The 26602-nt window shown below is 41.6% G+C and overlaps 1 protein-coding gene across 6 annotated transcripts in view; it reads right to left on the bottom strand.

Annotated features, from left to right (window-relative positions):
• The window catches only part of SPEF2 (sperm flagellar 2), a 187736-nt gene that overhangs the window by 18693 nt on the left and 142441 nt on the right, over positions 1–26602 (bottom strand). For 3 of the 6 annotated variants that reach the window (XM_043887572.1, XM_043887573.1, XM_043887574.1), the window contains 6 exons: positions 23344–23573; positions 14028–15196; positions 13683–13900; positions 13357–13565; positions 13138–13261; positions 10673–13050 (listed from right to left, as the gene is read on the bottom strand). In XM_043887572.1, coding sequence (XP_043743507.1) covers positions 12699–13050; positions 13138–13261; positions 13357–13565; positions 13683–13900; positions 14028–15196; positions 23344–23573 — 2302 coding nt within the window. In that variant the 3' untranslated portion in view covers positions 10673–12698. Of the gene's footprint in view, positions 1–3067; positions 3161–9355; positions 9539–10623; positions 13051–13137; positions 13262–13356; positions 13566–13682; positions 13901–14027; positions 15197–23343; positions 23574–26602 lie in introns of those variants that run through there. The other 3 variants (XR_006337807.1, XM_043887575.1, XM_043887577.1) reach the window with 1 other exon arrangement.

A 26602-nucleotide genomic window follows, 5' to 3' on the forward strand; every position in this document is an offset into this window, starting at 1 on the left:
TTTCATCAGAGAGGATTGGAATACAAAAATAGAAAGTCAAGAGATACTTAAGAGTAACAGGTAAGTTTGGCCTTGGAGTACAAAATGAAGTAGGCCAAAGGCTAACAGAGTTTTGCCAAGAGTTTTGCACTGGTCATAGTAAACACCCTCTTTCAACAACCCAAGAGACAACTCTACACATGGACATCATCCGATGGTCAATACCAAAAACAGATTGATTACATTCTTTGTAGCCGAAGATGGAGAAGCTGTATACAGTCAGCAAAAACAAGACCTAGAGCTCACTGTGGTGAGCCATCAGCTTCAGTGAGATCATCAGCTTCTCATTATGGAAGATGTGGAGAAGAGATCATGACCAAAAAATGTGTGAATTTGAGTATGATGAATTAAATTGCCTTTTCTCAGGATATCCCTATAGATTTTTTAAAACATTTGGTATTGTGTGGCCAGCTGGGAAGCTAGGACATGGCTGAACCTCATCAGTTATAAGGAAATGCACTGTCACTGTCAGGAGACAGTGATGTGACTGCAACACAGACGTGTCTCAGGGATCCTTTTTTGGATGTAAAGAGACTTTTTACCCAGTGCCTGGGACTCATCCGAACTCATGGACAGTGATAATGACCTATCTCCAGGAGCCCTGCCAGTCCTGGATCATAGAGAATACAGGTGACAAAGCAGGAGAGCTGGGTGTGGCCCTAGACTGTAGGCCAAGCCCTCTTCTTAAGCCCTCTTAAGAAGACGCAGAGGCTCTGGCAGAAAGAACCTACAGTTCAAGGTCCTACAGTGATTCCTGGCAGAATTGGAACAGAGCCCAGGGATCCTGATGCTTAGAATTCCTCTTTATGGGGTGTTTTCCCCCAATCTGGTCTTTACTGCTCTTGTAATGGCCAAAAAGTAAACTTATTATATTGTTTTATGTTTTCCCTTTGTGCAACTTCTTTAGGATGCTAACCATTAAGGCGTTGTTTCACCATGTAGGGTTAGCTTGGTTAGCTTCTGTTTAGCTGACACTTACATAGGGCTTACTGTGTGCCAATCACTGTTCTAAAAGGACCACACATATGAACTCATGCTGTACAACAACCCCAGCAGCAAAGGATGAAAATAAAACCACGGCACAGAGAGGTTGGGTAACTCCATCAAGACCTCACAGCTTTGTCAGCCACGGCAATCTGTGCTTTTAGTCCCAGTTGAAGGGTATTGAGATTTATGAAATGTAGAGCATCCAGTCTGTGGGACAGAGAGGCATGGAAAATTCCACTCCCTTCTGTTTTATGGACACTACACACACACTCTCACATACATCTGTCCGCCATCCTTTGCCCCATTATTGTTCAGCTGCTAAGTTACATCTGATTCTTTGCGACGCCATGGACTGCAGCATGCCAGGCTACCCTGTCCTTCAAAAAGTTTGCTCAGACTCATTGTCGATTGAGTCAGTGATGCTCTTTAACCATTTCATCCTCTTTGCCCCTTTTTCCTCCTGCCCACAGTTTTTCCCAGCATCAGGGTCTTCTCCAATGAATATGCCTCATAGAGCACATCTTTCTCAGACTTTGTGGTCCTGCCTCTACCCTCCCCCACACACTTTGTTCCAGCAGTTTGGGCAGCAGGAGATGGGAGCCATACCCCTCCTTGGCACCCAGAGGCCTCTCTGGCTTCCCTGCCTTGCAGTCCTCAGGGCTGACCAGCATAGACTGCCTCCTGCTTTCAGCAGCTCCATGAGCAACTGAAAGGCTCTGCTGTGATGGACATTTCTAACAACTTCTCGCAGAAAAGGAAAGTGCTTTGTACTTGACATCCTATTCAGACTACTGGCCTCTTCCCACGGAATGAAGAACCTATTTATATACAGATATGCTTTCCAAAGGTTTACAGGAGAATTGAACTCAGTCCTCCGGTTATAAAACAATCAACAACAACTAAAACAAAAAGCTGCCCCACAACTGCCAGCCTCATGTTTTGAACTTTTTTGGTAACTCCCTGACCCCTTTCTTTCACCTGCTCTCCTGCTAGCATCTAGCAGATATGCTTGAAATATGCGTCCAATGGAAGAGATTGCTCACTTTCATGTTACAACAAGTCATGTTCAGTTTTGCATTGCAATTACACCAATGGCTGGCTGAATTGATTAATCAATACATATAGCTTACTGTCATGTCTAAATCTACCATTCAATGTTTCTCATATCTTATCGAACTTGATTGTGTTGGATATAGTTTCATATTTTTAACATTTATACTGAAGTCAGAATAGTTTTCAGATTTTAAGATCTTATATACTATTGTGGCCTCAGGGATACAAGTTAATGATAGAAGTTAACGGCCAAAGTGTTCGTTCAGGTTTTTCCATAACATGATATGAAAAGCCCAAATGAATTTTTTGGCCAACCCAAAAATGATGATGATATTTTTGATGATAGCAATAATCTGATGGGTATGCAAACTCTTGGAATGTAACATGAGTTAGTCAAAATCAAAGAGAAATGAACAAAGGCATATATTGGTAAAAGGCAGTTCTTATCCAAAGCTTTTACAATTATAAGGAATTGAAGAATATGCTCAGTAACAGCTGATTTGCTAGATGAGAAAAGTGAAGCCCAGGGAGCTTAAGGATATTGTCCAAGATCACACAGGGAGTTAACAGGCGGACTGTTTAAGATTTTGACCTCTGCCTCCTCTCCAGACTCCTCTATACTGCCGCCTTGTACTCAGTTGCTCAGTCTTGTCTGACTCTTTGTGACCCCATGGACTGTAGCCCACCAGGCTCCTATGTCCATGGAGTTTTCCAGGCAAGAATACTAGAGTGGGTTGGGCATTTCCTTCTACAGGGGATCTTCCCAACCCCGGGATTGAACCTGAGTCTCCTGTGTCTCCTGCACTGGCAGGCAGATTCTTAATCACTAGTGCCACCTGGGTGAATATTAAACTATGCACTTTGGGAATACATTAAAGGAAAAGGGCATGGGGATGGAGTCTAAGACTAATTACACAAGAAATTGATCAATGTTACCGTGATATGGTGTTACATACATACACTTTTTAAAGAATACCTCAGTCATTACCTCTATAAGATGCTCCTGCCTATTGAATGGCAGGGGTTCAAGAGGATTTTCTGGAATTTTGATATCTTCATCTCCTGTAAACCACAGGCCAGCCTACACAAAAAACAAAAATGAGAATCATTAAAGTTATGCTGAGATGTAATTGCTGCTCTCAGAGCCACAAAGGTTGAATTGGTCTTTGCAAGGTGTCTAGAGACGAGGTCCACAAAGTAAGGTGCAGAAACCATGGGAGTGCTGAAGCAAATTCTAGAAATTCCATTCACGTATATGAGATCTCATTGTTTTGTAATTATTTTCTAAAAAATTGATAATGTATAGAATGCATTAGTGCAATAGTACACATGAATGATTTATAAATGAAAACCCACAGGCCAGGGCGCCAGCTACACTATGACTATACTGTAGCTGTTGGAATGTGCAATGAAGTTTGGAGGTCCTCACCCTGGATGTGGATTGCACAGCCATATCCTGGCTCAGACAGTAAAGAATTCACCTGCAATGCAGGAGACATGGGTTTGATCCCTGGGTGGGGAAGATCCCCTGGAGGAGGGCATGGCAACCCACTCCAGTATTCTTGCCTGGAGAATCCTATGAACAGAGGAGCCTGGCGGGCTACAGTCCAAGGGGCTGCAAAGAGTTGGACACAACTGAGCGACTAACCACACTCTACTGGTGTCTGTGTCCCCCATCACGCTGCACGTGTCCTGTCCGTGTTTGTGTGTGTCTTGGAGCCTAGTGTCCTGCTGGGGCGTGTTGTTGGTGTTGGAAATCTTGGCTGAGTGAGTGACTGACTGACTCAAGAGCTCAAGGACCGATTTTGAAAAGACAGCACTTGTCCTCAGCCCATGTCTGACACTAATTACCAACCCCCTTGATTGCCATCTGGGGATAACTTGCCCCTCTCTCCTTTTCTCCCACCCAACTGCTCCCATGCTGGTGTAAAGCCCTATTGCCTCCATCATGAGCTGCTCCAGCAGCCTTCAAGCTGTCTTCATTTCCAGTCTCCCTCTTGTTTGTTTCAACTCAGACCATTTGACCATATCAATTTTCCCCAAACTTGATTCTTGCCATGTCAGCCTCTACTCAGAACCATTTTCTTCTCTTGCTCACATCATTCCTCCTCCAGGTGATTACCTGTCCACCAATGTCAACCTGGTTATCTCACCAGGCCCAGCTTAAATTATACCTCCTCAGAGAGGTCCTCTCTTTGTTCTCTCCTCTAAACTCCAGTTTGACTTGTTTATATCACACATTCGGGCATTCAGTACATTTTGGGTGGCCTCATTCATATTTGCTATTAAACATCAGGTATTAATTCCTTGGGTTCGAAGAATGTGTCTTGCCAAGCTTACATATGGCAAGTACTTCCTTTTGTTCCTAGGTCTTGCTCCCTTGCTGTCTTCCACACTGACAACCTACCCTTGGCACTGCCTACTGCCAAGAACCACTGGCAGGTCTAACCTGACTCTGGCCTATGCTCTGTGCCTTCTTTCTTTCCGAGAATTACCTGTGCTTGGAGAGAAGGCTGGAGTGGCACTGGGTAGCTTCTAAGAGGATGCAGCCTCCAGAGGTGGAGACTGAGTTTTCATTTAGAACAGAGGAGTGTTGGGTGGGAGATTCTGGCCATGAATAAGCGTGTGAGGGAGGAGATCCAGGAGAAGCGAGGGTCCAGCATGGGCTCAAGTTTTGAATGTAAGTGCTTTGCTTTGCCCAGTGGCTAAACTGTTGACAGTAAGTACCACTCCATGGCCGCTTCCCTGGTGGCTTAGATGGTAAAGGAACTGCCTGTAATGTGGGAGACTTGAGTTCAATCCCTGGGTCAGGAAGATCCCCTGGAGAAGGGCATGGCAACCCACTTCAGTATTCTTGCTTGGAGAATTCCATGGACAGAGGAGCCTGGCGGGCTACAGTCCATGGGGTCACAAGAGTCAGACATGATTTAGCGACCAAGCCACCAAATGACCACCACCATCATGACTATTGGGCTTCCCTGGTGTCTCAGACAGTAAAGAATCTGCCTGAAATGCAAGAGACCTGGATTGGGAAGACCCCTGGGAGAAGGGAATGGCAACCCACTCCAGTATTATTGCCTGGAGAATTCCAGGGACAGTGTAGCCTGGCAGGCTACAGTCCATGGGGTTGCAGAGTCAGAGACGACTGAGCCATTAACAACACTAACCACTATGATGATTATTAATAGAATTTAGGGCAAAACACTAGAGGTGCACTGAAAGAGAAGGTGAGCCCTAAAGATGTGCAGAAAGATCTCCTTAAGTCTTGGTTGAGAGCTGACTTGTGCATATGTGTATGGAAAATACTAGAAGTGGGAGATAGAATCACAGGAAGGGAGTAAGCTTAACAATTCCTAAAACTTATATAGGGCTGGGACTATATTACCACCAGGGAAAATGTGACTACCAGGCAGGGAAGAACCTTCTGATGCACAAGGTATTGGGTAGTGTCCCCAGGAAGATACTGCCCGAGTAGTGGGGCCAGATTGTTGTTATTTAGCAGCCCAGTCGTGTCTGACTCTTTTGTGACCCCATGGACTTTATAGCCTGCCAGGCTCCTCTGTCGATGGGATTCTCCAGGCAAGAATACTGGAGTGAGTAGCCATACCATCCTTCAGGGGATCTCCCAAGCCAGGGATCAAACCTGTGTCTCCTGCAGGTTTGGCAGGCAGATTCTTTACTGTTGAGCCACCTGGGAAAGCAGGGCCCAATTAGCCCTATGATAAAAGGCTGTTCTGGACCCACCCTTACCAATCTTAATGTAACCTTGAAAGGATAAAATTGATTGCAAATAACATTATTACATGCCCAACAATACTTAAGGGCATATAAAATTGGGTGCCCAGCCATATAAAATTTGTAACATGTGGCATTCCATACAAAGGCATTCAAAAAAGCCAGAAAATATAACCCATAGTCAGAAGAAACATCAATCAATAGGAACAAGCACAGCAATACACAGATGATAGAATGAACAGAAAAGGATGTTCATTTAGCTCTTCTAAATAAATTTCATTTGTTCAAGGAGATAGAGGGAAAAATGCATATGATGAAGAGAGAAATGAAGGATATAAAAAAGACCCAACTTAAACTTCAAGAAATAAAAGTATATTTCCAATAAAAACACACTGGATTGTATTAATCACAGATTTGGTGCTACAGAGGAAATGATCAGTGAATGGGAAAAATGAAGGAGTAGAAATGAATACAAAATTGAATCAGAGAGAAAAAAATTGAAAAAAAAAAAGAATCCAGGATCAGCAACTTTGGGACATACATGTGATTGGATTTGAAAATGATAGTGGGGGGAGTATGAAAAAAAAAACTTCTGAAAAATTTCCAAATTTGACAAAAACTACAAACCCACAGATTCAAGAAGCTCAGTGAACCCCAAGCAAAATAAATGTGAAGAAAACCACACCGAGGGACACAATAAACAAATAGCTGAAAACCAGCAATAAAGAGGAAATGTTAAAAGAAGGATTCATTTTCATCCCCAATTTCTCTACTGTCAATTCCACATCCAGTTGTTCAACACACAGGAATTTCCCCTGATTCTTAAAACCAAGAATTCATTCAGTCACATACAAAAAAAAAAATATAACAGATGCATTTTAAAAATTAGGAAGCTGTTTCAAAGTGTTTCACAGAACAAGAGCGCCACAGAAGAAAGAACCTAATTAGAGAACAACTTGTACTTTTAAAAAAGTCACCCAAGAAAATTTTGCCGTGGGAAATGGTACACGTGAACTGTAGGGTTGGGTTTAAATTGATCAAGCAGGGTTCAGTCAACCACATCCTGCCCCACTGGATAATCAGGGGCTTTCTCCTTGAAATGTGGAAATGTCCCTTTGTACTTTCTTGCTAAAATATGGCCAAGGAATTTGAGGTTTAATTTTCCTTAGAGATGGAGTGCTGTGCTGTTTGGATCCTAGAACATCTGACTCACTAAGCCTGTGATAACATGCATTCTCACTGACAGAAGGTGAGCCGAGAGAGTTCGCCATCAAAGCATTCAGCGTGTGACTAGACACCCACACACGACAGAGGCCAGCGTGTCACGGCTGCCCGGGGGCTGGGAGCAGAGGCAAGGCACTTTCACGCTCGCGTGGCTCAGCCCAGGTACACAGTCAGAGCAGATTCACAAACCCTGTGTCTTATTCCATTTTAGAAGCTGGGGAAGTCAACACATTCTCAAGTGGTGGTTGTGGTGAATGTGCAATTAGTCAAGAAAAGAAAAAAACAAAACAAAATAAAAAGCAGAGTAGAGAGCCTCTTCCTCCCATCCCCCAGAGAACTTCATTTCAGCAATGCAATTGTACTATTTGGCTATTCTAAGGTGACATTTTCCACAAATCATAACACATTGCTGAAGGTGCTGTTTTGACATTCCCATAAAAGAACTCTGTATTGTGGTGTGATCTGGCAAGCGCTGGGAATCTGTAAGTCATGTGGGGAGGTCAAGTAGGCCTCTCCAATGGCTTCTTTGTCATGGGCTTTCTGAGGAGTGGGCACTGGGTGAGCCAGGGGAGAGGGAAGAGCTCAGAAATCAACTGCTCCCAAACCCAGCTGGTGATCTGATACGTATATTTGAGTTTCTGTTTCATGCAGCAATCAACTTTCTCTAAGAAATTCACACCTTTGGTGAAGGAGCTTTCTGGTTTTGCTCAGCACTTGTTGGTACAATTTACCAACACCTATGTTCATCTCATGTTTGTGCAAAAGATGTTTAAATTGATATCCTGTGTTCATTGGCACATACTGCAAAGAGTGAAGGTTGGTACTTTTGTGACTGCACGCTTGCTAAAATCTTAAGCCAACAAGTTTTGCTCTGCTGTTTGTGTTTTTACACAAAACCATCTTTAGAAGTTGTAAGTCCAGGTCCAGAACAGTGAAAGAATTCACAAATTGCTCTACTTGGGAAGTGAGTCAGCCCAGTCAGTTATATGTCTTTCTTCATCAGCCTTGAAGAACTTCTTCAATGTGTCAGTGCTGTTTCCTCTGGCTCAGCTGTCTGAGTGTGGGAATGTCAGGGTTGTCTATGAGCACATCATCCATTAATTGAGGAAGAAAAGAAGCAGGAAGAGATGTGATCTTTCAGTGGTGAAATACACAGGAGATACAGGCACTGAGAGATTATCACCCTGATTCAAAATCAGAACCTTATGAACCTTTCATGTCTACCAGCTATGTGAAGTGGTGGGCACTAAGATAAATTTCTTTGTTTTTCAGTTGCTCAGCCGTGTCTGACTCTTTTGAAATCCCATGAACTGTAACCCGCTAGGCTCCTCTGTCCATGGGATATCCAGGCAAGAATACTGGAGTGGGTTGCCATTTCTTTCCCCAGGGGATCTTCCTGATTCAGGGATTGAACCCTGTGTCTCTTACATTGGTAGGCGGATTCTTCGCCACTTTAGGGAAACCTTAAATTCCATTAGCAGACACAAAATAAGTCATTTACACCCTTCTTAGTTACGGTATTTCATTCTAACTCACTCTCTTCTTACTCAAACTTCTCAAAAGATGAATCGACTGTCTTATCTTCACTTCCTAAAGAACCATTTATTCCATCAATCCTCTGCAATCTAGATTCTGTACTCTCTCCAAATTGTTCTGGTGAGGGTTACAGTTACATCCTATCTGCAAATCCATTGGCCAGGTACCATGTTACTGGGTTACCCATCACTTTACACACTTCCCTTGGGTGATCTCATCCATTCATAACTTCAACATTTGCCTAGATGATAGTGACTGACTTCTGCATCTGCCATGTCAGATGGGACATTTCTGCCTGCATTTCCCACAGACATTTCAAAGTCAACTTGTCAAAAACCATCTCATCATTCAGCATGCTCAAGACCAAAGGAAAAAAACAAAACAAAAACCTACCCTTTCCCTGTCTGTGTTCACTGTAACTGTTGTTGCTACTCGCAGAGTATTGGGTATTGGGCATTGGGCTGATTAAAATCTCTGCGGGCGAGTCTAATGAAAAGTCAAGGTTAAGAAGTCGGGAGGAGGACAATGATGTTTCCTGTGATTTCCTTAAGAGCCCTTAGCTCTGCAAGCAGTTTGGACTTTTTCAGACCCTCCCTTTCCCAGGGGGTGAGGTGGGGGTAGGTAGGAGCAGACTTCTGCCTAGGACCTGGGCAGTACCTGTGCTGCCTTTGGGAGCCTAAACATGGGCCATGAGATCTGGCATGGTGAGATCAGGAAGTAATACACTTCTTAGGTCAAAAGTACTCTGATAGGATTAGTGCCGCCAGGGGCCAGGAGTGACCTGCTTATACTGTTCGTAAGTGATGGTGCCCAGCTGCTCCACATCCAGGGCCTTGAACCTCTGCAGGGTCTCCAGGAGCTCCTCCTCCAGGGGGATGGGCCAAGGCAGCGCGGCTACTAACAAGAATTTCCGCCAGTCCACGGACTCCGAGTTTGTTACCAACAAAGATGCCAACTCCTGCAACTAGAAGAAAACAGGAAATGCCACTGGGATATTTGCATGATTCTCTTGTGACATTCCACCTGTGTGCATTTCATAGTGAGAGGTTCTGGTGAAGGAAGTAAGATTTTCAGCTTGGTTAATACAGTCAGAGCTGATTTGCTCCCTCAGATTCTACCAAGCAATCCATGCCAGACAGAACCTAGAGAGTGTTTCCATTTTTGCTTCCTTGACATTTGTAGGTTTTGCTTACTGTTACACAAGGAATTGGATTTCCCAGGTGGCATTAGTGGTAAAGAAACCACCTGCCAATGCAGGAGACGCAAGAAATGCGGGTCTGATCCCTGGGTTGGGAAGATCCCCTGGAGGAGGGCATAGCACCCCACTCCAGCATTCTTGCCTGGAGAATCCCATGAACAGAGGAGCCTCACAGGCTGCAGTCCACGGGGTCACAAAGAGTCGGACATGATTGAAGTGACTTAGCACACACGCATGCACACAAGGAACTAACGCTTGTGACCACAGTACACTTTGTACCTTTCCAACAGAGGAGGAATAAAGATGATGTGAATGTGGGAGGGCTCGACAGCTTGTATGGAAATATTCTTTAACCATCTTGTTTTCTTAAGGAGCAGAATATGATGAAAGCAAGCCTGAATCATCTACTGTTACTCGTTAGCATCACTCCATCTGGTAGTAATAGAAACAAACTCATTGGCTGACCCTCACAGTCTCTGTAAGGTTTCACCGACTGTCAGCATCATCACTCATTTTCGAATACTGTGTAACTTGAAGTTCTTTCATTTGTTCATTCAAGTTTATTGGCTGCCTACAAGGCAGGAGACCCAGGTTCGATCCCTGGGTCGGGAAGATCCCCTGGAGAAGGAAATGGCAACCCACTCCAGTATTCTTGCCTGGAAAATCCCATGGACGGAGAAGCCTGGTAGGTTACAATCCATCGGGTCACAAAGAGTCGGACACGACTGAGTGACTTCACTTTCGGCTAAATGTCAGATACCACGCATGGATTGGTTATTTTAAAACTATTGACTTATCGATCAAAGAAGAGAATTCTCAAGGCTTGAAACCCAAACAAAATTGAAGCTTACTTCAGGTTGAGTGAGGTGCATCCAACTACTAGGAAAGCTGTTTGTCCCAAGGTTCAGGGTTACCAAATCCAGCAGAATGTCAGCAAATGCTTTATTACCTATTATACCTACAATACAAGGAGAAATATTTTTTGGTGTTATTATATGAACTGTTTCTTTTGCTAAAAATGGAATAAATAATGGATATTTGTATAATCATTTTATTCATTTTATTTAAAACTGCAACCTTTAGAGAAACATTAAACATTCTGAAAATACAAAAATATTAATCAATTTCCTGATTCTTTTTCATGGTTGTTTCTTGTCTAAGTCAACATGTCTTTTTTGGCTTAGTAATAACTCATTCCAGACTGGGTAAAATACTGGGACTTTGTATTTTGGTTTGGAGTCTTCTTTGACCTTTTATTCAGAATAGGTTGAATTAAAAAATAGTCCATTATTCCTATTATTATTTATATTATTAAAATGAATACTATTATTATTTACAGTAATATCCCTGTTATGCAGTAGGGCACTAGAATACAACATTTTGGCAAATATGGGATAAAGGTGTTTCAAATGCATGCATATCACCACTGTGATCAAAATAACACATTTATCCTCATTTTGCTTTTTTTAGATCAGAATATATTTGTTTGGGTTAAATTTAGGGATATTTGAATTACTAAATTACTGGGTTGGAAGTGCTAATTTAGTTATCTAATTGGCTCAAACATTCTATTTTATAAAAGGTCACTAATATGTCAAAGGCTTTTGCTCTTACACATGAATCTACTTTACTATGAGATGTTTGCTTAGTCTGTTGCTCATTTCAAATTGCATGCACATGCATTAAAAAAGAAGTAGGAAAGCAAAAATAAGTGTATCTGCTTAAAATATGTCTAAATCCCATTGCAGAGGTACCTTCTAGAGCCAGGAGACACTCCTACATGTATTCGGGTAACTGTCAGGTCCAGAGTATACAGCTATTCTTCTTTGTTTAGGAATAAAAAGAGCGAAACAAGTGTAGAGTCTCACATTTTTCTTACTATATCTAAGTTTTTAGCATTTCTAAAGTCCAACATGAACTTTATTATTTCCTCTAACCTTTGGGGAAATGTAGTAATCATTTTAAAATTTCAGTGGTTCAAATAAAATACACAAGTTTCAGATCTGGAAGGTAATTTCCTGTGTAGCAAGAGTAGAATATGTCTTTCTTTGATGTGACTGGCCATTCAGCAAGTTGTTCAGAAACAAATTCTCTATCCTTTTTGACCAAACCTGAATATCCAACTTTATAGAAATGAGAATAACTTTCCCAGGTAGTGGAATTTTTGGTAAAATGAGCTTTGTATGTGATACTACATTGGTTTTCAGATAAGTTAGAAATAAATCATTCATGTTCCTTAAAATGAAACCAGAAATAAACTCAATCGAAACCATGAAGAGGCTCAAAGTATTTAAAATTTCTGGTAGATTTGTAAAATAGTTCCACTGTCTCTAATACCTATGGCACAAGCAAAGTGTTCTAAGAAAATACTTTCAGTTCACATAGGGTTTATTTATCTGCGGAATTTAGTGTGAAATGCAAAAACTATTTTGATCTTTGGCCTTGTTTCTTAAATGATCAAGGCATATAATAATATGACCTTCACAAATAATGCAGTAATGGAAATAGATAAGCTTACACATTTTATTTACAGATTAAAAAAAAGTTATTTCCATTTGGCCCTAAGTTACTTATCTAATGCAGCCATCCATTAGAATTATCCAGGAAAAACAGTTAATTGTAAGCCAGGCCTAAAGGCACTCTTGATCATAATTATAGTCTGGTTACCCTTAGCAATAACTCTCAGAAAGATGATGTCAAGATAGTACCATTGCTTAGGTATACACTTCACCCAAAGAGTGTGAAAGAATGTGTGAATATAGAACTAGAATTAGGAAAACCAATCTTTGGATTTTTGCTTTGTATGTCTGGATGATGCCAAATGCCTTTTGTGTTTGATGTGAGGACTGGTGACTTTTAAATTTCAGGTTTTTGAAAACAGTTCTTTTTGCTAGGATCAATGATGAGGTCGATATTTATCACATTACTAGTCGCTTTCACCAAGGCTTTCTGAGTTTGATGAGCAATCTGAGTTAGGTCTTGTGTCATCAGTTGAGGATGGTGTTCTTGTATTCCATAAATGAATGGCTTTCCTAGGGTCAAAGTTGTTAATGTCCGGAGAATTCAACTGGATTATCAGGAGATCCGTCATGCTGTCAGCCTCGACCTTGGCACGCATTTGGGACCTGGTGCGCTTCATCTGACCAAAGCCGCGTCCTGCCTCAGCTGAACTGGCAGGCAGGCTCAGCACGAGGTCAATGAGAGTCAGGATGTTTGGATACTTGTGTGAATAAACAGAATTCACAAAATCCCAGGTCAGTTTGCGAATGTTCTGAAATCTAGGAGAAAAAAATGAAAAAATGTGAAGGATGGAGACTCCTGTTTTACCCCAATATTTATAAATCAACTAGGTTACTTATGCTTACCTAGAGTAGATCTCCAATTTCATCATGCTCCATTCTGTGTCTACTTGGTCAATTTTCACCTTGGCTGCCTCTAATACTGGTTCATAATGTGCAATCAGGATGGCCACCTCTTTTTCTCCAAATTCTGCAATCGACATGCCAAAGAAAAAGTCACATATCTGACAGACACGTGTACAGACTTAAAGAACAACAGAATCAGAGCCAGTGCTCATGGATTACCTTGATTTATTTTTGCTGGCCACAGTTTAAAGCTTCCAATCGTGGTTGCCTTCACCACATCTTGGTTGGCATCTCTGAAACAGCTTCGCAGCCTCTTGATAAGATGTGTTAAAACCGTGTTTCTCACGTCAGAAATGTTTCCCTTTCCTTCCAGGCAGTTACCATAAAAGTGTGTGACTGAATCCACCCCACGTTCTTTCGGCCCTGGTCTGGGAGGGGGGAAAAATGCCCCAAGAGATGATTACATGCAAAAGCCTCTGGCGAATGGCTTCCCAAGTCCAGCTGTCTGGTTTTGATAGACTCTCAGATCATCCCAGACTCCTCACCTTGCCTGATAAATTCGGAGCATTTCCAGTGTTGACTCTAAGGTGGCAAATATATCAGCAATTGAAGAATTTCTGTTCTGATTGACATGGGACAGTATGCTAAGGACATTGACAACATCCACCAAGAAGTGGACAAATTTGACAACATCTGCCTGGAGGAGAGACTCCAGGAATTCTTTGGCTTTCTGATGACTGCTGTCACTTCTGCTTTCTTCTGCCTGCGACACAGGTTGGGAATAAAACAGTGGTTTTATCTTTCTCAAAATTATCTCAAATTGCTCAATAAAAGTATTTTTTTTTAAATTCTGAAAATCTGAAATAGTACCATATTTCAAAATTACTTACTGAATGCAGCTGCTGGACAATTGCTGGATATCCCTTGAGAAAGTTCTGGAGGGCAGCCTGCAATCCCTGAAGCCACCTCCGGCCTCTGACTTGAGAGGGCATCACAGGTCGAAGGTGGAGGCCCTTGAAAGCAGTGACCAGAGCACTCCTGTGAGCAGGAGAATCGTGATAGAAGCGGTACATGCTATGAAGAAGGTCTTTCACGTGGTTGTAGAGGGGAACGCTCCGGAACACCGCCTGGTAAGACAGTTCGAGGTGATGGGCAAAGCAGTATACAGACAGCACACCTGGCTGGATTTCCCTTAAGAGCAGGGCCACCTCACCGCCGTCTTCTCCCTCCGAACCCGGAGCTCCATCACTTCCGAAACCCACCAGTTTCTTTGCCCACTCTTGGTTCGACAGTCGAAGTTGAAGATTTCTCTCTAGAGTTTTCTCGATGGCGCGTTTTATCGCCCGGGGCTCCTTCTTTTCCACTGTCTGTACCCCGACGATTTGGCAGTGCACTCTCCCTGCGCGTGCAAACTGCACATACACCAGTTCAGCTTCCTCAACGGAACTGTCTGCGATCCCATCACTGAGGACGGAGAAGAACTGACTTTTTTCTAACTTCTCTCTTAGAGTTCTCCGTTCCACTTCAGCAATAAAGTAGGTAAAAGTTCTGGCAGATTTACTGGTTCTGAACACGGGGCCGATATCAACGCCCTTCATATCGTCCAGCGAACACATCCAGAGGAAGTCTTTGAGGGGACGTCCGGTCTTGGCGATGGCGTGGCAGGACCGGAAGAGGTTCTCCACCCGGCCGAGGGTCACCTTGCTCATGGTCCTCACCATCAGCTCCGTGGTCGCTCTGCTCCCTGGAGAACCACTCGTGGCTTCCATGAGGGACGCCTTGGCGTGAGCCTCGCTCAGATGATGCGCGTTGAGAAATTCAGTCCTGAAGTTATCCGTGCCGTAAAAAAAACTCACCTGATTTCCCTTTGATGTCACTCCATGTTTACGACACAGGCCGCAGAACATAAGATTTAGTATCTCATCGTATACAAGCCAAGGGTATTTTTTAAGCCAAATTTTCAAAAATTGATTGTTCCTCTTTGGGAGGTAATGGTCAAGCTTCCGAGGCCTTTTCTGCTTCTTGGTGAATCCACTCACATCGTCTGGAGGATCCCTGCCTTTAAAATAACTCCATGTTGTTATTTTAAGCGATTTCCGATGCCTACTGGCAATTTTAATTCCTGTCCCCCACTCCGAACTTATTATTTCTAGAACAATCCTAGGGAGGGCTTACCACTTACGAGGCATTTTGAGTAGTGCTCCAAGTGCTTTGTATCATTTACTTGTCATCACCCAGTATCCCTATTTTACATGGTTAAGAAAGTGGGTCAGTTACTAGTACTGATAGCATTTGTGGATTAAAAAACCTAAGACACAGAGAGGGTAATTAATGTGTCAGGTGTCACAGTGGCCATCCACAGTGGAGTTGGGGTTCGCTAGCAGGTGGTCTTACTTAGCCCCCTCTGTTATACACTTCATATTACAGGTTTCTCCTGTGGGCAGAGGGTGCTATGGTCTCCTTCTCCCCAGAATCTGTTTCTCCAGGCAGGAGAGGGGCAGGGTCTTTTGCTGTCATTGCCTTCTCTGGGTGAAAACACGAGAATCACAGGACACGGAGGGCCTTGCCTCGGCAGGGTTTGCTTTGGACACCTCTCCCCTCCCGCCATTGGTTGGCTGCTACAAATGGGGTGTCCCAGTGGGAAGCTGTTGTATAGCACAGGCAGTGGGTTGAGTGGAGGGGAGGTGGGTGTGGAAGGGAGGCTCAAGAGGGAGGGGATATGTGTATACTTATCACCTTGTTGTCCAGCAAAAACCAACACAACACTGTAGAGCTATTATCCTCCAATCAAAAATAAATTTAAAAAATTTACTGATACTAAAAGAAGTTATACAGTTTAGATTTTACATTTAGATCTATAAGAAAAAGGGGGAGGGCATCCTTCCTAGATTATTTTGCAAAGGAGCTGTGCCTCATCTTTTTCCTTTCCCTTAAGGTCTAATTTCTGACACTCATTTATCTGCCAGACAGAGGAATATGTATTTATCTGGACAGAAGGAAAAAATAATTAAAATCACACAAAATTCCTAAAATATGTTTCTTCCTAAAGGCAGAGAGCCTAGATCAACATCTCTCTCTTCTCCTACAACTTCTGTGAAACTCCTGGTCATGAGATGACATTGTCCTACTTCACAGCACAATGAAATCTGGAACATGTGCTTGTGTGACTTGATATTAAAATGACTCATGTTGACACACACACTTGGTGTTTGCTTCAATTTAAGGCTTTAGGGTCCCAGGCTTTCCCTCTTCAACAGACAGAACCACCCTTCTTCTGTGCTTTGTCACATGCCAGATGACTGCTGAGCACTAGGGAGATGTTCAAGAAAATAAATCTCCTTTCCTAATTGATATTTTGGAGCTCATGTCTCTTAACATCTTTAAATTGAAAATCTTTGCACTCATGTCAATCTGCTTCTGCCTCTTTATTGGCTTCTAATTTATATTTTGCCTTTTAACCAATCCTTTTGCAATTGTTGTTGTTAAAACAAATCCTTATTTATTTATTTTTAGATCCTAAATTTTCCGTTTTTCATTTAAACCTAGTCTCCTTATAGCTGGGACCCACTGCCTCCACTATCTTACCCGCAAGTTGGGTAACTTTTAAGCTTCCCACACTAGACCCTCAGCACCATGCTGGGTGCCTGCTCTACACACGTGAGAGTTGGTGAATACATGAACAGCTGCATGAAAAAAGCAGACTCTGGTTGTTGAATGAAAAGACTTTTAACTTTCTCTACTAATTTAGCTAGTTTTTGCATCTTTAGCTTTCTGGCCAGATTTTACAGAAATGCTATCTTGAATTCTGAGCACACACTTTTTCACTGGCCTCATGTAAATTCTCTGGTTTCATGAGACTACATTCCCCTTGAAGAGATACCGGGAACTGTGCCCACAGACTATTCTACCAGGTCCAAAGTCTTCTAGATTTACTACTGCATTTCTATAATGTGACTCTGAGCGAGTAGAAGGAGTTTCCAGGCTGAGAGAAACATAGGGCTCCTGAGTGCCACACTCCTTTCTGCCTTAATCCCTAGGACTTGCCACCTGCTTAGATATTCCTATTAATAACATCAATCCTTTCTTTTACCTTTTCTAAGAAGCGTGAAAGTGTTAGTCACTCAGTTGTCTCTGATTCTTTGCGACCCCATGGACTGTAGCCCACTGGGCTCATCTGTCCATGGATTTTTTCAGGCAAGAATACTGGAGTGGGTAGCCATTTCCTTCTCCACTTTTCTAAGAAATTTTTTTGTATTTCTTGATTTGAGTAAATGTCAGACTAATTTACTTTTCAGATCAAAATAGGGAGCTTACTTACCTGCAAAGTAGGGTGTCATAGTTCTAGAATTTTCTCAAAGACCTGAGCCTGGGAAAACCCAAACAACTGTCTAGTTACTCCTTTCAGGGAATCACCAGGTGCCCTTACTGTGCCTCTAGGGTAGCTGAGGCTTTCTAGGGAGACAGTAGTGTCTGCTGCTCTCAGACACAGTCTTATGCTCCCTCCAATCCAATCTCCACATCCTTTGGCTCTAAATGTCTTCGATAATTCTCTCCAGTGTGGCCTTTGGGGGCAGCCTGAGGCTTCACGTGGGCTTCCCAGGTGGCGCAGTTGGAAAGAATCCGCCTGCCAATGCAGGAAATGAGGGTTCAATCCCTGGGTTGGGAAGATCCCCTGGAGGATAAACTGGCAACCCACTCCAGTATTCTTGCCTAGGAAATCCCTGACGGGCTATAGCCCATGTGGTTGTAAAGAGCCGGACATGACTGAGTGACTGATCACACAATCTTAAGATTTCACAGCTTGACCACAAGCTCTTTGTGGCCCTTATTTCCTGGCTGGTCTATTGCCCATTCCCTAAATAGGTCATGCAACTTCAAAATCTCAGTGTTGATTCCATTTTCTTCTGTGCCTAGAAGACTCTGCCCCTGCTTCTCTTCCTGTAAGCTTCTGTTCAGAAGTTTCCCGTGGATTACACTCTTTGCTGACCCACACAGGAGCAACAACTACTTCCTCCTTGGATTCTTGTAAAAACCACAGAGCTGGGTGATATAGCTCGGCCACTACAGCCTAGACTTCCTGAATTTGTGCCCTGTCTCTGAGATCAGTCACTGAATCCAAGGGTCTCCAAGAGGGGGTTGAGAGGAACACTTGTCATTTTTTAGAACAAAGTTGCAGGTCTTGAAAAACTAAGCACTGCCTCTCTTGAAGAAGTTGAGGGTACAGAATTTGCTGAATTGTGTTTTCTCTGGATAGCCTCTGAGCAGAAATCAAAATAACTATGAACCAAATCTCTGTAAGATATTACATCGAGTACTGATGAGCTTACAAAGAAAAGGAGTCCTTATGGCTTAAGTGGGGACATTGGAACACTGTTAAAGTGTTCCAGCTTCAACAGACTCCAAATTGCTTGCACTGGAGAAAGACTCTCTTCCTGATGTGCTTGGCACTTGATGTTTGGACAATATGTACCTACTCAGAGCTCACTCCGTACAGAGCTGAGTGTTTTTGGTTTGGAGGCTTACAGTCCCCAGGGAGCTGCATACCTCATGGTTCAGTTCCACCCGGTGTTGTGAATTTTCTTTTCTTTTATTTTTTCTTTCTGGAATCGTTCTAAGGTAACACTGTGTTCCTATGTGTTCAGTCACTTAGTCGTGTCTGATTCTGTGACCCAATGGACTGTAGCCTGCCAGGCTCCTCTGTCCATGAGATTCTCCAGGCAAGAAATCTGGAGTGGATCGCCATACCCTTCTCCAGGGGATCGGGGAATCGAACCTGCGTCTCCTGTGTCTCTTGCATTGAATATGTATTCTTTACCGGTGAACCACTGGGAAAGCTCTGCAGGGACCTCTTAGGGCATGTGCACCTTCAGGATACCGAGCTCACATTCTGGATAATAAGCAGAGTTTGTATCCATATTGCATCATGTTATATATTACATAAGAATATAACATTACTGTAATTATATAATTAAGTGATAATGGCTTATATCACATCTGAATTGCACATTCAGTGTGCCAGACACTTTAAAGCACTTTACAAACATTAATTACTTTAATGCTTATAACAGTGAAATACTCCATTTTTCAGATGAGGAAACTGTGACTAAAAGAGGTTAAATAATTTGCTCAAGATCATATTACAGTCATTTGACAAGAGGGGGAGTTGGAAAGAGCTGTCTGACCCTTCTTACCCACGGATGGGTCTTCTTCCTCATCCAGCCATGGGTAAGAAGTGAATTAACGTGGAGATGCTTGAGTAGGGGCTGACACATAGGGCTTGACACCATTCCAATATTGACTACTGTCATAATTCAGAGAATACGCACAAAATTCATTCTGTGCTGGGAGTATGCTCATGGGAATGATTCCTGGGACAGGCAGTGGAAAGGTCCTGATGATTCAGGCTCTCTTACTGACTTGAGCTGCTCCTAAAATTTTAAGTATAGATCTTTGCTGGGTGGCAATAAAAATGCTAGCATGACAAGTCCTTTAATTACATTTTGCATAATTTTGTATGATTATCACATATAAGATCTTTTTTCCCTGGCATATTTGTGACAATCAACAAATGGTATTTTATGTCTGATTACTGCCTTTATCAAAGGAGATATAGAAATATGACACATGCAGAATTTGATGAGGAAAGAAGGGCTGAATAACAGCATGACAGTATACGACACACTTTCAGTTTTCTGTTATCTTCAGTAAGCACTATCTTAATGACTTAATTTTCATGTGGATAACCAGTACTCAGCAAAAACTCTTTAAGCTTTAGTTCTATTAATATTTTGATACTAGTTATTCACAAGTATTTATTCAGTCATTTGTTTTAATGAAAGATTATCCATTTCACTCAATAATTTTATTTCTGTAGCATAGTTAAAAGTAACAAAGTGTAACTTAATGACATTGATAGCCCTTGTAAATTTGCTAAAATACTCTTACTACAGCCCTAGTAACATAATGATTGTTACATGCAAATATGTATGTTTTTTTCCTAGAAAAGATGAATCAATTCATCATATTTTAATTAATTTTAGTGAGCTTGATGCTTGCATCTTAGATATCATAGGTTGCATTGGACTATGTGAAATAGTATAAGAAAATGCTCACATTTCTTGGCTTAGATATAACAGCAATTTTCAAGTTCAAGCAGGAAGTTTTGTGGGAGTCCACATTTAGAAAGGTACTACTTTCAGCCAGTTGCTCTATATTTTCAAAATGGTTATCACTTCAGTTAAGATGGTCTTTTTAAACTGTAGATTTTTAGGGTAAGTACCATAAGAGGTATTCTAAAAGATTTTCTAATTCTTGAAAAAAATATGACAAAAACTTCATGTAAAAGACAGATCGATGTGTATCCATTAATAATCACAAGAATCGAAGAAGAAAGACTTAAATCCATGGATGTTTTGGGGGCCAAAGGAACTAGGAGAAAGGGCGAGTGGTAATTAACTTCTAAGATGTCATCAGAGAACCTCTAATTCTGTGACTCTGGGATGCAGGAAATAGAATGATTATTATTTTGTATTACCTTTTATACATGAGCAAAATGACAACCATGAAAATTATTTCTGTTGATAGACCACTCGACTCTGTGCTAAGTATTTCACATGAACTTAAAAAGTGCCATATGTAACATATATTTTTTCAAATAGTATGACTGAGCTAATAACAAAGAAAGGGTTTAAACTTTTTGCTTATAGACCGTAACTCATTTTGAACCAAGATCTCCAAATCCCACAGTATTATATAGCTTTGTCAATTCTGTGTCAACTACAACTGTTATTCTTAAATCTGGATAATTCTCCAGCACAGGTGGGTGCAGGTGGTTCCACAGAAAGAGTTGATCTCTGTATCTGTTTTCCTGCAGTTCACACAACTGGTGAAGGAGAAGCAGAGACGTCCCTGACCTTTCCGTGAGCATCTGTACTCAAGCCTCATAGCTCCACGCTTTCTGGTGACTGTTCCCCCAACTTTAAATATCCTCTGTATCCTTGCCATCTAGTTACTCTTTACTTCTTTCAGTTCCTCCCTCCAGGCTGTCTTTCTGCGCAGTTTTCCTGATCAACCTCTTTGCACACTGATTCTCCCTTGTTTACATTCTTGAGCACTTTCTTTGTTTATCAAGTTCAGATTTTGTTTTGGAAAGAACCTAAACAGAAGTTTATATTTTCTTCTTCTTTGGATGCCTTTTCAAATTATGCTCTAAGTCCCTAGGGCAAGTGGTTTTCCTTTTACATCTACTTTAAAAATATATATATTATATATAACTATCTCCTTCCTCCTCTACCTCCCTTTCTTTCTTCTCCCTTCCTTCCTCTTCCTACCATACTCTGAAAATAGTGAATCAGTTGATATCTTTTAGTCCAGTTTCTAGTGTTAATCTAAGACATACACATGTCAAGTTATAACTGATATTTGTAATTTATTTATTTTTTTACATGTTGGCCACTCCTTGCAGCAGGAGTGGACCAGGGATTTGAACCAGCGCCCCCTGTGGTGAAAGTGCAGAGTATTAGCCACTGGAGAAGTCCCTGTAATTTATTTTTAAACTTTTAGTTGAAATGCAAACTCTTGATTTTGAGTTTGGATCCAAGAATGTATTATGGCTATCATCATAAATATAAAGTCTCTTCTGAAAGGGACTATGAGTGGTTGATAATTTTCCACCTACTCAAATATCCCCCAAAGCTTTAAATTTTGACCTGCTTCCAGTCACCCTCATTTAGGATTAAAGCAAATTATATTTCATATTTGAATTTTTATAGCTCTGTCTTATTTTATATATAAACAATAGTCTGGATAAAATGAAAAGCAAAATCAACTTTGAAGAAGGAAATATGCAATAAAAAGACATCGTAAGCCCACACAATGGCAAAGAGGCTAGAATCTGCTTGATAAGGACTGAAGGAATTTCATGTGCTGGCTGTATAAAATTGAGATTTTTTTTTTTCCTGTAGCTGCTGATAGCCATATTTTTGGGCCTTCTGCCCCCTACTCAAATGCTGCCAACCTGAGTTACTATGCCCTTGTATCCTGGAGGTGTAGACCCACTCAAGCTAATTATCTGAGGTGACACTTCCCAGGGTAGGGGACTACCCAGGGATACAGTGGTTACACCTATTTCACCCACTGGGCTTAGCAAGGAAGTCTTTAGGCTTAAAGTAAAGCAATACTCTCTTGACTAATGAGATCTAATGTGGTTTTCTGGAAATACTGAACTTAAAAAAAAATATAAGTGAAGTACAACCATTATGAAAGTGACATTGTGTTAGTAATGGACAAAGGTCAGCTGACTATTCTCTAGGGAAAAGCAAATGATTTTCCAGTAAGTAGGAGATGTTGGAAGATAAACCTCTTTATGTGATGCAACTTAGTTCAGTGAGAAGGGACAAGACCTTTGAACCTGAAGTGTCCTGAGGGATATGTGACCATAGGCAAGTTCTCAACTGCTCCACCACCCAGTATCCTGACCCGTAAAATGCAGATGATGACCCTCCATGTTCTGTCGGAATTATGTGTGCTGTCAATTGATGGATGGCACTCACTGTTGAATATCTATACGTAGAAACACCCAAAACTTTTTTTAAAAAGCCTGTGTAGGTGCTACAGAGTCATAATAATAAAATGTGAAGGAAGTCAAGAATTTGTGTGCATAAAATAATGTGTACACTTACATGTGAACAGATTAATTAATCAATTGATTAAGCGAGTATGTGTTAACAAAGGTTCTGCTCTTGGTCTACAAAATATTGAAAGAAAAGGCATACATAAATGGGAAATTCTCTACTCCCTGGTCTCCCTCCCTAGACTAGTTGGGGAGATAGAAACATAGCTCATAATCCCAGTAAATTCCCAATGAAACTTAAACTTGAAGGATGCACAAAGCCTGTCTCTCAACTGCCAGATGGAGTAATGCTCAAGTTTGCCAAATTAGCCAGGGGCAGGGAGAGCAGGAGAGAATTACCAGGGGTGAGGGTCGCCGTACTGCCAAAGTGTTAGACACTGTTTTGCTCTGTTTAATTCAGATCTATGTTGTATGAAGCAAATACTAGATAAACTAGAATGAAGCAAGGGCTCGTTTCAGCACCACATGACCCCAGAAGGCTGTTTTACTTGTGGACAGGTGATTGCCTTCCTGGTTAACCTCAATCTTTTTTTTTTTTTTTTTTGTCCTCTTTTCACAATAATCACTTTTCTTACCTTTGGGTGCTATATCTAAGAACTGATCCCGGAGGCTGTCAAGCTGCTTGATGGTCAGAGTGCTGTTTTCCTCCTTTTCCACAGGTGGAGGGCGTACCGGAGGAGGTGGATCTGGAAAGACTTTGATATCGCCATTAATGAAGAAGTCTTCTTGGTCTAAATAAAGTTCATTCTGAATTTTGGTTGATGTTTCAATGTGATAGCGAGCTACCCCAGTTAGTTTTTCCACACTGAAAGTGGAAACGTGAATAGGGTTATCCCCATTGAAAATACTATCAGATTAATAGTGTTTTCTTCTTAGACATACACAGAGTTAACACATTAGAAAATATAGCTAAGTTAGAAAATTCAATCTGCATGTTTAAAAATTCTAATTTATCCTCAAGTCCATTTGTACAAAGGCAGTAAAAATAAATAAACATAGATTAGAAATAAAATACATGCTCATTACAGGGCTAATAGTTTCACATTTTATAAAAAACTGAACAAAAAGAGACTCCACTAAAATGATTTTATTGGTATTAGGCAAGATTATGTCAAGAGATATATTTCATTCTAAATATGGGCCAGAATAAGGTTATATGACAGAAAAACCTATAAAATATGACTATTAGTATAACGCATTTATTTGGAATCAGGGCAAGTTGTATATGTAAAATGAATTAAAGTTGATAATGGATTTCAAGAAAAATGGCTTTTCTCCAACTTTATATCAAGGAGTTTGATATTATCTAAGACCCATTTGACCGATTGGACTCTGATGAGACAGCCCATTGAAATTGCTTTCCTATGTTTATGGAGAATAACGTTGTTGGTATTGTTTAGTTGTGTCTGACTCTTTTGTGACACCATGAACTGTAGCCCACCAGGCTCCTCTGTCCATGGGATTCTCCAGGCAAGAATACTGACATGGGTTGCCATTACCTTCTCCAGGGAATCTTTCTGACCTAGGGATTGAACCCACATCTCCTGCATTGCAGGCGGATTCTTTAACACTGAGTCACCTGGGAAGCCTGGTGAATAGTGGTTCCCAGCTAAATCACATGGTATAAGCAGGTCTGGAGTGACTGTGGTGTGCTGGAAAGAGCCCTGGAAGCTGAGCTCTCATTGTACACTGTCTCCAGCCCTGGGTCCTTGAGTTAGTGACTTAAGCTCTCCAATTTCCTCATCTTTGCAAGGGAGCCCAAAACACATAACTCCATACCTTATGGTTATTAATGTGAAATCACATAGAGCATGGATTTAGGCTTTCCTAGGGATTATAGTTATAAGTCTAACTAAAGGCTACTTTAAAGGCCAGAGAAGTTTTATACAATAACTAAAATATCACTGTAATACAGAAAGAATCTTATATCTTACAATAAAGATTGAACATGGCAGAAAAGTGCATATTTAATCTGCTTTTATATAACTCAGGAATACCAAAATATTTGTATATTAGAAGCAAACAAACAAAAAAATCATATTAGTCATTTTCTTTCAAGAGACAATCTTGAATTTAATTCCAGCACCCTATATTTGTGAGTGCCCATACAGTGGAAGCAGCGTCAGACTTTACTTTTTTGGGCTCCAAAATCACTGCAGATGGTGATTGCAGCCATGAAATTAAAAGACACTTACTCCTTGGAAGGAAAGTTATGACCAACCTAGATAGCATATTAAAAAACAGAGACATTACTTTGCCAACAAAGGTCCGTCTAGTCAAGGCTATGGTATTTCCAGTAGTCATGTATGGATGTGAGAGTTGGACTGTAAAGAAAGCAGAGTGCCGAAGAATTGATGCTTTTGAACTGTGGTGTTGGAGAAGACTCTTGAGAGTCCCTTGGACTGCAAGGAGATCCAACCAGTCCATCCTAAAGGAGATCAGTCCTGGGTGTTCATTGGAAGGACTGATGTTGAAGCTGAAACTCCAATACTTTGGTCACCTCATGCGAAGAATTGACTCATTGCAAAAGACCCTGATGCTGGGAGGGATTGGGGGCAGGAGGAGAAGGAGATGACAGAGGATGAGATGGCTGGATGACATCACCGACTCGATGGACATGAGTTTGAGTAAACTCCAGGAGTTGGTGATGGACAGGAAGGCCTGGCGTGCTGCGATTCATGGGGTTGCAAAGAGTTGGACACGACTGAACGACTGAACTGAACTGAACTGATATAGTTCACCATCTGCTTGATGGTGTTTGTAGGTTGGGGCAGAGAAGGGGCACTGGGTGAGGAGGGACACCAAATGCATGCAGAGACCCAGCCAGAACCAGGATATCAAAATAAGTGTGCCATCTAGTGGAAGGTTATGAAGAGTAACCTCAAAAGGAGGGTAGGGTAAGGAGAAATGCCAGAATGAAAAGTGGGATTCGAAGTTGAAAGAGATCCAGAAGTTCTACCTATTCATTTTTTCTTGTCACTGGAGGATTTTTGCAAGAACCAAAACCAAGAGCATAGCTGAAGAGTACCAGGTTTTCATTTCTTGTGGCCATATTCAGGTTTCAGAGAGAGACATACACACACAATCCATCTGAGAAATATGTATCCTTCTGATAAAAATAAGCATTTACACTTAGTGACCACAAGGATGGGCGCTGTGAACCCTAAGAATAAAGAAGGTACACTTTCATTTGTAAGTGGCAGGCAGAGATCAGGACTGTACATCACTGTTCTATGAGTAACTGTCTAATTATTTTAAGCATTATGGCAATGAGGTGACCAGGCTGAGCGGTATGTGTGTGCGTGCGTGTGTGTACATGTGTGTGTGTGTGTGTGTGAGAGAGAGAGAGCAACAACTTAGATACAAACAATGAAGCTGAGGATTTTACAACAGAACTTTCACAATGAGGCAAGAACTGGAGAAAACTAACCATAACAACCATCTTCTAGCTGGCCCATGTTGCTTCTAAGAACACTTGCTGTTCTTAGGTATGCCGTGACTTCCAACTTATCAGTAAATGTTTATTGCAAACTGTGGTGTGGCCCAGAATCTAGCAGAAACCTCTAGAAGAACCTGGTTGGAGTGTTTTCTATTAAAGATGAGGCTTGTGGGGTCGGAAGTGATTAGGCATGCTGTAATTTGTGGACAAGGAGAGAGTCCCCATCTCTTGGTCTCCTGACTGTTGAGGGCATTTCTGCTCTGCTGAGCTGCTTTCTTACACCTTCCAGGGGAGAATTAAGAGGATGAGATGTTCTCTAAGGACCTATACCTCCCCATAAAGAACAATGATCGGTCACAGGTCTGTTTCTGCTCTAGACTACAGTTCTGTTCCTC

Source organism: Cervus elaphus, chromosome 25 (genome assembly GCF_910594005.1).
Source record: "Cervus elaphus chromosome 25, mCerEla1.1, whole genome shotgun sequence".
Taxonomy (NCBI): Eukaryota; Metazoa; Chordata; class Mammalia; order Artiodactyla; family Cervidae; genus Cervus; species Cervus elaphus.